Below are 13,002 nucleotides of genomic sequence, written 5' to 3'. Positions count from 1 at the left end.
TGGCCTAATGTTGTGTTTCCAGAACTGGATTAGAGCCAGGGTGGTAAATATTTGGTTACAGATACAGTTGAAGAATTTTTAGATTGCACAAATGTTTGATGAGTGCAGATGGTGGTAGAAGGAGACCAGGGGTGTATAGCTTCCATAGGGCTTGGGGGGGGTGCCTTGGAGAGCCCAGACTTCGTGGTCAGATGACTGTGGCCCCAGAGACCCATCCCTGTGTTGGCCTTGGGTACTGTAACTGTAACTGGAGCGTATCCTCAGAACTGGAGTTCCCCAGACAACAGCCAGTTCTTGGCCAGTGCTCCTCCCCTCAAGTTTAAAGGGAGCCAACCTCACTTGCCTGAGCTAGAGAGGATGAAATGGCAACAAAGGACTTCTGTTCCCCAAAGTGCAGTGACTTGATTTCATGTAAATTACCATGGCTACCTTCTTACCAAGTGTGATCTCCCTTTGACTGAGAAATCATTGTGTTTGGGTGGGTTGCAGAGTTGAGGTGGTGTGTGTATGTGTGTGCACGTGGGTGTGCGTTTTTCCCAGGTGTGGGGTCAAAGCCAAGCCATAACGATTTATCAAGGGAGTAGAAGAGTCTCTTATGAGTTGGTAATTGTGTACTTAAGGGTTACTTGATACTGTTTTAAATGTATGGGTTGGAAATAAAAACAGTAAAAGCTCTTTCAACCGAGCCAGTGCAAGTGGATGGCAAAACAGTCCAGATGATGTATCGTAAAAAACAACTACAGTTTATTTCAGAGAAATGCTCCTGGTTTTGATGGTGCTAAGTGATCTCCACTTGGTTTCCACTCCTTTGTGAATTTCACACAATTTGAATGGAGGGACTGTTGGTGTGTGGGATCCTCAGATAGGTTCCTACTTCTTCAATGTTAAATCATCCCCACCCATTCATTCAAATATTTACCAGGCACCTGGTATGTGCGTGAAATAAAATCACGCATCAGGCAGACAAGACACCCCTTTCCTTGTGGCATTTACGTTTTTATTGGGTGAGAAAGTCCACAAACAGAGTAGCTGCATAATGTGGAGTATGCAGGGAGGCTAGGCCTGTGGGAGAGAAGGAGCAGGGTGGGCCTCTGCAGAGACATTTTGAGCAGTGACTTGAGCAGGAGGGACATGGAAGGGTCTGCCATCTGTGGGGTGAGAGTGATTGAGGCTGAGGGAGCAGGTGTAGTACAAACACCGTAGCAGCTCCTGTTAGAACAGGCCATACACAGACATTTCTGAGAAACTGTGTGAAGCTGAATATGAACTGGATGTTTGCTGACATTTAGGGATTATTATGTGGTAGTTATGTTGTCAAAGGTCATTTTCAATTTGGGATGCCAGTTGAAAAAGTGATTGTTAAAATGATAAAATATCTGGGATTTCGTTTAAAACATAAAAAGACCCGAAGGTAGGGGGTTGCCTGATGTGTTGGAGGCATGACCAGGAAGCCAAATGGCTGAGGCAGGGATGAGCAGGGTGGGCACCAGAGAGTCCTCTGGGGCCAGGAGACGATAGTACTTCACTCAGCAAACACCAAACCCGGTGTGCCCAGCAGAGGTACAAGAAGCTGTTGGGCTTTAGATGTGTTTGATGGCAGAACCAAATGCAGGGACTGACTAATGGCAGTCCCTGATGGACTGGATAGTGGAGTAGTCTTATCAAGAGGACAACTCCAGCTTTTAATCTGAGCAGCTGAAAGACTGGGTTTGCTGTGACCTGAAATGGGGAAAGCTGTGTTTGAGTGTGAGAGTCTTGGACATTGCATTCTATCCCATGATGCACTCTGTATGTTGTGATGACACATTAAGATGGCCTTTTTCCTTGCAGGGTTAAACTGTCCAAGAAAATGTCGTCCAGTGTGTCTTGTGGTCTTGCAGAGTAGGATACTGGTTCTTTGTCGAAAATCAGTTGTACACGGTGCATAGGTATATTCTGTTCATCCATCTCTTGACTGACAGTCTTTGTCACACTGTCCTGAGAGAGGCAGAGGGAGAGGAGCATCTAAAGCAGTCTCTAAGCCCATTGCAGAGCCCAATGTGGGGCTTGATCTCACAACCCTGAGATCATGATCCGAGACCCGAGCCAAAATCAAGAGTCGGATGCTTTACTGACTGAACCACCCAGGTTCCAGTTGGTTACTGTAGTTTTATGGTAAGTCTTGAAATCAGATAGAGTAAGTCCTCCAAATTTGTTCCTCTTTTTCAATTGTTCTCATTATTCTAGGTCCTTAGCATCTTCGTGTAAATTTAGAATCAGATTATTGGGCAGCCCCGGTGGCTCAGCGGTAGCACTGCCTTCTGCCCAGGGTGTGATCCTGGAGACCCGGGATCGAGTCCCACGTCACGCTCCCTGCATGGAGCCTGCTTCTCCCTCTGCCTGTTTCTCTCTCTCTCTCTGTCTCTAATAAATAAAAAATCTTTAAAAATTAAAAAAAAAAAATAGAATCAGATTGTTTTTTCTACAAAAAAAAAAACCCAAAAACATACTGGGGATTTTTTATTGGGACTGTATTCAATCTGGATCAATTTGGGGGTGTATTGACACCTATGGACAAGACATCTCCATTTAGATTTTCCTTCATTTCTCTCAGTGATGTCTTATTGTAGTTGCATTTTTATAGGCCTTGAACATCTTTTAAAAAATTAAACATATCCTGGGGTGCCTGGGTGGTGTTGGTTAAGTGTCTGACTCTTGATTTTGGCTTAGGTCATGATCTTAGGATCCTGGGACAGAGCCCCACTTTGGGTCTGCACTCAGTTGGGAGTCTGCCCAAGGGTTCTCTCCTCTCCCTCTGCCCTTTCCTCTGTGTGTGCCCTATTTATTCCAAAATAAATAAGGGTACATTTCTTTTAAGGTTTTATTTATTTACTCATGGGGGGGGGGGGGGGCAGAGACACAGGCAGAGGGAGAAGCAGGCTCCATACAGGGAGCCTGATGTGGGACTCAATCCCTGTCTCCAGGATCACGCTCTGGACTGATGGCGGCGCTAAACCGCTGAGCCACCCTAAATTTTGGTTTCTTTAAAAATTTAAGTATTTCATATTTATGCTATTTTAAATGGATTTTTAAAAATCTGTGTGGAAATATTGCTGACTTGTATTGACCCTATTTCTGAAGATTCAGGGTAGGTGTTCCCTCTTTGTGGCAGAGTGAGGCCATGGCTCAGGAGATCTGAAAGAACTAGGATTAACAATGTCCACTGGTTTTTTTTTGTTGTTGTTGTTCTGAATGGGGCCAAGAAACAGCGACAGGAAGTACCCCCCTCCCCAGGAACTAGCCCAGGTGGTGGCTGCAGCTAGTGCTGGGCCTCACGGAGGAGGATGCCATGTGCTCCTTGGTGCCCAAAGGTCTTTCCATAGAGTTCACTGATACTTGCTTATTTTGCAAGTTCTCCTGTGGAAGTGTTTCTCACTATCCATGAACTGTGAATTGCTGTGAACCCAGTTTAAAAATAAAGGTTTCATATCAGAGCCAAGCTCCTGGTAGTCATGTGGGCGCAAAGAATGACAACTGAGGTGATACAGTATTCTGCAAGCTACAACTGACAGCACTGCCCTGGGATTTGGCTGGTTCTCTAGGTTTAGCCTCTGTGGGTGGAGCCCTGCATGTCTGATGTCACAAAAGAGGGGGAAGTCCTGGGGCCACGTTGTCTCTATGACCTTGAGAGAGTTCTGAACATTCTTGATCCTTAATTTTCCTGTCTGTAAAACAGGCAGCTCGCTCTTTCTCACTGGGCAGTTGTTTTATAATCCCTGTGAAAATGATCCTCAGCATAAAACTTTGAGTTGCCCTTTGGAGGTAAAGTCTGCCAGGTTGCAGGCACACTGCATCTTCATCTTTTTGAAGGCAAACCCTACACTGCTTGGAATGGTGGGTGGTTTGGACCAGGGAGCAAAGAGGGTCATGTCTGTAGAGGGAGACCTGGGTGATTCGGGGCAAATTCCTGAATATTACACAAATCGGTTCCTTTATGTGTAAAACGGAAATGATTGCATAACCCTAAGATTGTCTTGGGGATTCAAAGAGATAGGGCGTTTTAGCATGGTAACTGGAACTCACTACTGAGTACCTATTAAATTCTAGATATAACTATTTCTGCTGTTAATGTTATTACTGTTGTAACCAAAACATTGACCCATTTTCTGTGTATTCAGTATATTGGCATGTGGCTGTTTATTACCACCTCTTATCTATGTCCATATTGCTGTAGTCAGTTTTTTGGGTGCTAGTGTTTATTGGTTAGTACTATATCAGGTCATAGGTCAGAGAGTGATAGAAATTTATTTCCTCAGCCTGCCCCCCTGTGGAAGGTAGCAGAGGCATAGCTGTGGTTGAAATATAAAATTTTGCTATGTAATTACAGGGGTGGGGGACACTGAAAATTGTCTATATATTTCAGAAACTTGCCTTGGAAACTCAGTATTTCTTTTTCTGTCCTTCAGGTTGGTCAGCACGTTGACACAAGTTGCCTTTGACGTAGCTGCCGCCATGGCCAGCTGGTAGGACCAGGCCTCCCATGCACAGAAGCCAGGTGAGTGTTTGGGATCCAGTACCTGTGGAAGGAAGACTCTTAATTTGCCCAGCAAGCCTCAATCAGCTCCATGGACATTTGAAACTAAGCACTGTGGGGATCCCTGGGTAGCTCTAGCGGTTTGCCACCTGCCTTCAGCCCAGGGCATGATCCTGGAGTCCCACATCAGGCTCTCTGCATGGTGCCTGCTTCTCCCTCTGCCTGTGTCTCTTTTTCTCTGTGTCTCTTATGAATAAATAAAATGAAATCTTTAAAAAAAAAAAAGAAAGAAAGAAACTAAGCACTGCTTCAGATGCTTATAGCCACCTCCTAGAGGAAATGGAGGGAGGCAAGTCCCTCTAGGACTGTGTACTGGGCTGTCACCATGGGATCACCCAGGCCCTGCCTGTTGCTTCCAGGGAGGCCATTTGCTCTCCCTTTGTGTCTCAGGGTTCACTTGAAAAGCCCAGGCCTGAATGGAATAAACCTTCCTGGGAGTATCAGGAGTAGAGGATAATCCTGGTCAGGTGGCCTTTGCCCTCAGGCCATTTTTGTGATTTCCCAACAGTGACCAAAATGATAGAATTTTACCCTGACCACTGTCAGTGGCACAGGCCCCTGCACTGGTGCTTGGAACTGCTCACCCCTACTTAAGCACGCCTGTGAGGAAACTGAGCCGGTCTCACCCCCTGCTTAGGGCTCTCAAGTTGACTCTCAAGGGCTATCAGAACCCAGCAGGACAGATCTTGACACCTGGGTGGGATTGTTGTCTGGCCAGTCACATTTTGGCCCAGGACTGTCTATCTGGAGAATAATGTAGAACTGAGAGTTAGAACCTAGAAGGCAGCTTGGAGACCTCCTCGGTTGGTCAGCTGCTTCCTCTTATAGGCCAGCCAGCTGGTGACTTGCTGAGGAGAGTGTACGCCCCTATAACAGCGCCAAAGCTGCATAGGGTGAGAACCAGTCACACCTGGATTCACCTGCCCCTTTTTTTTTTTTTAAGATTTTATTTATTTATTCATGAGAAACACAGGAGAGAGAGAGAAGAAGCAGAGGGAGAAGCAGGCTCCTTGCAAGGTGCCTGACGTGGGACTCGATCCTGGGTCTCCAGGATCACACCCTGGGCTGAAGGCAGCACTAAACCGCTGAGCCACCCAGGCTGCCCGATTCACCTGCTTCTTGGCGAGAGTTGGGATTGGTTTATAGCTCTTATTTACATCTAGCAAAAAAACAAAACAAAAACCAAAACCCATGAACATGGTCAAGTATCCTGGTAGTGGGAAAATATTTCCAGAATGCTTTCCTGACAAAAACAAGCTTTACCAGTGCTTTAAAAAATGTTTTTAAACACTCAAGATATAATTTGTCTACCATACAGTTCACACATTTATAGTATATAATTTAGTGTTTTTGTTTTTTTGTATATATAAAAGTTGTACAACCATCACCTCTATCTAGTTCCAGAACACTTATACCCCAAAAAGAAACTCCATCCTCATTAGCTGTCACTCCTTATCCTCCCTCTCCCTCTAATCTGCTTTGTGTCTATGCATTTGCCTGTTCTGAACATTTCCTATCAACCGAGTCACATGATATATAACCTTGTGTGTCTGGCTTCTCTCGTTGTAGTTTTTGAGGTTCATCCACGTTGTAGCATGATTCATTGCTTCATGCTCTTTTATGGCTGAGTAGTAATTCCGTTACATGGAAGGACCACTTATTCATTCATCTGGGATAAATTTGGGCTGTTTCTACTTTTTGGCAATTGTGAATAGTGCTGCTATAAACATTTGTGTATACAATTTGTGTGGATGTGTTTTTGATTCCTTTGAGTATATACCTAGGAGTGGAATTGCTGGGTCATATGGTAACGGTTGAACTTTTTGAGGACCTGACAGACTGTTGTCATGACACCTGCACCATTCTGTATTCCCCAGCACTGCCTGAGGCTCCCAGGGTTTTCTGGAGACAGAAGTGACCTAAAATCTGTGCTGGTTTCTTAGAGCTAGTTGAGGATCATCAGTGTTGATGATACTTGTTACCTGGTTCTGGTGGCTTGTTACCTGGTGCTGTGGAGTAGTGGGACATCCCAGAGTGGGCCTGGCACTTGGGTATTGACAGGCTACCTTTAGACATTAGTGTTTAAAAATCAAAGAACTTGGGGATTCCTGGGTGGCTCAGCGGTTTAGTGCCTGCCTTTGGCCCAGGGCGCGATCCTGGAGTCCCGGGATCGAGTCCCTTGTCGGGCTCCCTGCGTGGAGCCTGCTTCTCCCTCCTCCTGTGTCTCTGCCTCTCTCTCTCTCTCTCTCTCTCTCTGTCTATCATAAATAAATAAATCTTTAAAAAAAAATCAAAGAACTTTACATCTGAAAAAGGTCTCATTTGAAGGCCAGCCCACTGGAGTTAGTGATTGCCTTTGTCCTATAGCTCAGGTCATTTTCTGAAGGCAGTGGGCTGGCTTAGGGTTCTCTGAAGTCCTAGGGTAGGTGCTCCTGCCTCTTTCCTGTCCTTGGTTAACTCAGAAGTAGTAAGTACTTGCTGAATGAATGAATGAATGAATGGAAAAGAGGAAAGAAAGAGAAAAAGAAAGAAAGAAATCTGCTTCCCATAGCATTAGAAGCAGTTGGTTTGGGAATTTAAACTCCTGGAAGTCATCCTAGGTATTCTTTCTGACCCTGCCCTCCCCATCCAGTGCATGGAGGGGCTTGATGGGAAAGGGACAGTCTATGAACAGTTATGGCATGTGATGGCTAATGTCAGACAGGCAAAAACACTCTTGAATTTCTTAAGATTTATAAATATGTCAGCTTATACTTTTTAAAAGATTTTTAAAATTTTAAAATCTTTTTATCTTTTATCTTTTTTATCTTTTTAAAGATTTTATTTATTCATGAGAGACACAGAGAGAGAGGCGGAGATACAGGCAGAGGGAGAAGCAGGCTCCCATAGGGAGCCCGACGTGGGACTCGATCCTGGGAATCCAGCATCACGCCCTGAGCCCAAGGCAGGCGCTAAACCACTGAGCCACCCAGGGATCCCCCAGCTTATACTTTTTGTTGTGGGATATAAGTCACCTCAGCAAATTGATTGATTTTGGGTTTTCTCTGGTTAATACCACCTCACACCCACTTTTCAGTTAAATCATGGCTTGTGATCAGCTAGGGTCTCCCCATTCCTGCCACTCAGGACTCAATGGGCACAGATGAGGAGGAGGGTAGGCTCCCAGGGAGCCCTAAGGTATACACACAGCCCCCACACAATGCCCCACCTTGTATGCAGTTGCATGTGTGCACGCCTTGGGTCAGACTGCCTGCTTAGGCTAATGGGTTTGGATGTAGCATCCACCCTTCAAGTTTTGCTTGTCAGGAGCTCTGTTTGTTGAGCACACTGCTCATGTGCTGAATGACTAGCCTTATGTTGGGTGTTAAGGATTAAAAATGAGTATGGCTTATAGAAAAACAGTTCACAAAGACCATGAATGCAGATAGCCGTAACCAAGCTATGGAAGATGCTCATGTCTTTCTGATATTAAGAATAATGTTCTTTAAAGCTTCCTCAAGACAACATTTCTGACTTTTTGTCCCCAGAGGTGAATACCAATCTGTTGGTGGAAATCAGGCACTGCCATATGTTGCTTTTTTAGAGGTTCACAACTCCTTAGAGATTTGCTTACCCTTTGCTCCAAAAATTCCAGTTCTGGAAAGGTATCACAAAGATACAGTGTCAAAATTAAGAATTGTGACAAGGATGTTCATTACAACATTCTGAAGTAGCAAAACTGGAAATGACTTAGATGTTTGTCAGTTGGGGTTGGAGACAATGGGGGTGGATCCCCTGGTGGGATGGCGTCAAGCCCCTGAAGGAAGGAAGGAGGATGTCCTCATGTCATGGTGACAGGATTTCTAGGGTGAAATAAGTGGAAAAAACAAGGTGGAGGATGAAGAGATGTATGTAGCACATTTACCTATCCAAGAGAAAGGTGGGGGGCTATGGATGTATGTGTGTGTGTGTGTGTGTGTGTGTGTGTTTGCTTGTATTTTATTTTTAAATACAGGAAATCTAAACCATAAATGAACATAGTCATTTCTGGGAGGAGGGCTGAGAGGGGACAAGGTTACCAGAAGATGTCTCTGGCTTTCTTTTCTATGTAGTACCAGATGGGTGTTTTACATAATTATAAACAAAAGTATGGCGCATGTTATGAGGAGGGGAAGAGAAGCAGCCCCTAAAAAAACAAAAGGAAATTTATATGAATCTAGGTGTATGTCAGTTGTGACTTAAATTGGTGACTTGACCTCTGAGAGAGGATTTCCTTTGCTAGACTTTTTTTTTTTTTTTTTTTTTAAGATTTTATTTATTTATTCATGATGGACATAGATAGAGGCAGAGACACAGGCAGAGGGAGAAGCAGGCTCCCTGCCAGGAGCCTGATGCGGGACTCGATCCCAGGACTCCAGGATCACGCCCTGGGCCAAAGGCAGGTGCTGAACTGCTGAGCCACCCAGGAATCCCCTAGACTTTTTAAACATTGTAGTTAGACTGTAAGCGTTTTAGTGTGATATGCCATAAGGGTAAAAACTTCTTTTAAAAAATCATTAACTATTTTAGGAATTCTTTTTGGTTTTAGGTTAATAATACCAATAGTCTTAGTGTTATATACAGTAGTGCCCCCTTCCCTACAAGGATATTTTCCAGGACCATCCTTGATGGGATGCTTGAAAATGCAGAGATTGTCAAACCCTGTATATACTATGAATTTTCCTATACATATATACTTATGATAAAATTTAATATATAAGTTAGGGCCAGTAAGAAATTGACAACAATAACTAATAATAGAACTATTATGGGTATACTGAAATAAAAGTTGTGGAACGTGGTGTCTCTCTCTCAAAATATCTTAGTACTGTACTCACCCTTCTTGGGATGATGTGAGATGATAAAATGCCTATGTGAGAGGGGATGAAGTGAGGTGAATGATGTAGACATTGTGACATAGCATTAAGCTACTATTGACTTCTAATGGTATGCCAGAGGATCATCCACTCCTGGACCGTGATTGGTCGCAGGTAACTGAAATGGTGGATAAGTGGGGACAACTGTATTATAGGAGAAAGCAAGTAACTATTGTCTATAAGAACCAGAATTTTCAGTACCAAAGAAAAATACGAGTATAAAATCAAAGCACTTAAGTTAAAATGTTTTAATTCTGAATTTACATTGGAAATATCCTGATTGTATAAGACTACCAAGGATGGGACAGGTGTCCCATAAGAATGGATTACTGAGTTGGAGCATCAGATGTGTTAATAAAATAAATCCACAGGTTTATTTATGTTGGTGCTCACAGGAGAGGAAGAAACTCACTGGTCCCCTTTGGAAAGTGCTAGGGAACCAGTTTATTTCAGAAACTGATAAATGGAGAGAAATTAGCATTTATCCTTTCTCTTTTCTATGGACTGAATTCTTGAGGAACAAAATAGTGGGTGAGAACAAGTTCCCCTCACAGGTCAGTGCTGCTCTACAGAACTTCGTAGAACTCTCTGTACCCTCACTGTCCATTGTGGCACCTGGAATAGTTCAAAGAAGTCAAATTTTCATTTTAATTTTAGCCTATTTAAATGGCCACATGTGGCTAGTGGATAGTGCAACTATTAACACATTCTGGCTAATTGAAATGATGGGATTGGGAATTCCTGGGTGGCTCAGCGGTCTAGTGCCTGACTTTGGCCCAGGGCGTGATCCTGGAGTCCCAGGATCAAGTCCCACATCAGGCTCCCTGCATGCAGCCTGCTTCTCCTTCGGCCTGTGTCTCTGCCTCTGTGTGTGTGTGTGTGTCTCATGAATAAATAAATAAAATCTTTAAAAAGATGGGATTATAAGCTTATAAATTTTCAGGCACCTGGGCTTCCTGGGTGGCTTAGTGGTTGAGCATCTGTCTTTGGCTCAGGTGGTGATCCCTGGGTCCTGGGATCAAGTCCCACATTAGGTTCCCTGTGGGGAGCCTGCTTCTCTCTCTGCCTATATCACTGCCTCTCTCTGTGTCTCTCATGAATAAATAAATCTTAAAAAAAAAAAATTTTTTTTTCAGACACTTATCCTCAGTGGCTGCCTGTTCCCAAGAAGGGTGTGTGTGCTTTAGGAATGATGTGTGCTTGGTTGGGCCTCAAAATCTAGTTGATAGTAAATTACGGGCATGTTGCATTATACCACAGGGATGCCATCAGCAAACCTGACGGTGGGAAACAGGATAAATAAATGTATGGTTGAAAGGAAAGGTTGGTGGGTACCTATAGATTTCAACTGAACATGACTGATGGAGATTGAGAAATGCTTTTTGTTAAATTATTGGAAGTTAGCTCATGAGATTGTTATTTGTTCGTGTTGTAGAGATAAATACGGACCAGGTCCTTCATAAAATGAATGCTGTGTAGAAATTGCTTCACATGAGGTTATAGAGTGTGGGGAAGGCTAAGTGTGGAAGACCTACAGCCTGGATAGTGCATGTGCACTATGAGTCACGCTCTTGCTACTTCTGTGGGTATGTTTGCAGTTTTCCATGATCAAAAATTTGAAAAATGGGCTTAACCTAGGCATTCACTCAGGGAGCTTTGTGGCATATGTCACCAAAGAGAAAGAGCAGTTTATAAAAGTGAGGGTGGTGGCCTCTTTTGGTTAAATTCAAGCAGAAAACCTTCAGCAGCGATGCTGGAATTGTTGTGAGGGTCTGTGGCTGGAGGCCTGTCAGGTGGAATAGCCTGATTATAACCTTTCTGTAATAATACTCACAGCTACCTTTCATGGAGCCTTCAGAGAGCATTAGTGATAGCCTGGGTGCTATTCCCATTTCACAGGTAAGGAAACTGAGGCGAATCAGGCATTCTGGTTTCTACCTGATGCACTGTAATGCTGATGGCACTTTCCTTTCCCTGAACCTCTGGCTTCCCTTCCCAGTACTTGGAGTTCTCATTTTATCACTACATGTGCTTCTTTACCTCAATACTTTGACTATGATATTCTATACTTTGTTTTGTGACATGATATATTTTTGATTAGAAAACAATCTCTCCTCATCTGTCCATAGCAGCCATAGGCAATCAGGAGTGGATAAAGTAGATGGTTTGATCCTGGGATCACTGCAACTCTCAGAGTGGAAGGGACCTCACTCTGTGTCCACTGTCCGCCCACCCGCCTCCTTGTGTATCTTCCCAGGGTTTCCTGGAAGGAGGCCTGTCATTGGAACCCCCCAGGAGTGTCCATGTTGGACCAGTCAGCCCCTGGTTCCTGGTAGAAACCAGGCAGTTATTTGGATGAATGAATGAGTAAAACACCTGTAAGACTGAGGCGGGTGGCACATTCCTGGGAGTGTGTTAATCTAAAACCATAGTGTGTGTTGTTTTGGTTTTAGGCAGTGTGAAGTCTGTAATGAACTTGACTTAAATCATGTTCTGCTGGTGTTAGTTGTGTGACCCCAATTGTCTGAGACCTTGCTCTCTTTGCCTTGACTCCCCATTGCTAAATTGATCTTTGCCCACATGGCCTTGCTTCTAGGCATTAGCTCTTTTGCTTGGAGGCAGTTTAGTTCCCACCTGTGTGGTGGGTTTGTTGTGACTTAAGACACTGAGAACTGTATGGTTGATTTACAGAACCTAAAATTCACCAGTTTAACCATTTCAAAGTGTACAGTTGCAGTGGCATTTAATACACTCACAATATTGTATGATAACCATTTCTGTCAAATTCCGGAATGTTTTTATCCTCAAAAGAATCTGTACCCATTAGCGGTCACTCCCCACTCTACCTCTGTGCCCTTCAGGGCCCTGGCAACCACTCATCTACTTTATGTCTCCATGGATTTGCCTGTTCTGGGCATTTCATATAAATGGAATCTTTTTTTATTCTATGTGGCCTTTTTATCTGGCTGCTCTCATTCAACACAGTATTTTCATCCACATTATGACATGAATCAGAACTTCATTCCTTTTTATGAGCGAATAATATTTCATTGTATGGGATGTATCACAGCCCATGGATGTTGATGGGCATTTGGGTTGATTCTATTTGTTAACTATTGTGAATAGTGCTGCTTTTAACATTTGTATGTAAGTTTTTCTGTGAATATGTTTTCACATCTCTTATATACCTAGCAGTAGAATTTCTAGGTCATATGGTAATGCTGTATTTAACTTTTTTTTTTTTTTTTTGTATTTAACTTTTAAGAGACTGTCAAGACTGTTACCCACATCACTGCAACATTTTATGTTCCTGTCAACAATGTATGAAACTTCCAGTTTCTCCACATCCTTGACAACACTTTTCTTTTTCTGTTTTTTATTATAACCATCCTAGTGGGTATGGGATAGTATCTAATTGTGGGTTTGATTTGCATTTATCTGATGACAAATGTTGAACATCTTTTCATATGTCTATTGCCCTTTTTTTTTTTTTTTTAAGATTTTATTTATTCATGAGAGACACAGAGAGAGAGG

General features: G+C 43.4%; 1 protein-coding gene across 9 annotated transcripts in view; it reads left to right on the top strand.

The window, feature by feature from the left end:
- GATAD2A (GATA zinc finger domain containing 2A) overlaps positions 1 to 13,002 on the top strand; it is a 116,709-nt gene that overhangs the window by 43,200 nt on the left and 60,507 nt on the right. For 4 of the 9 annotated variants that reach the window (XM_038566738.1, XM_038566735.1, XM_038566737.1 and 1 more), the window contains exon 2: positions 4,446 to 4,534. In XM_038566738.1, the coding sequence (XP_038422666.1) occupies positions 4,520 to 4,534 (15 nt within the window). In that variant the 5' untranslated portion in view covers positions 4,446 to 4,519. Of the gene's footprint in view, positions 1 to 4,439; positions 4,535 to 7,422; positions 7,518 to 13,002 lie in introns of those variants that run through there. The other 5 variants (XM_038566734.1, XM_038566732.1, XM_038566733.1 and 2 more) reach the window with 2 other exon arrangements.

The sequence above is a fragment of the Canis lupus genome, chromosome 20, assembly GCF_011100685.1.
Source record: "Canis lupus familiaris isolate Mischka breed German Shepherd chromosome 20, alternate assembly UU_Cfam_GSD_1.0, whole genome shotgun sequence".
Classification (NCBI taxonomy): Eukaryota; Metazoa; Chordata; class Mammalia; order Carnivora; family Canidae; genus Canis; species Canis lupus.
The sequence above is the reverse complement of the archived record's forward strand: the minus strand, read 5'-3'. Positions and strand labels throughout refer to the sequence as shown.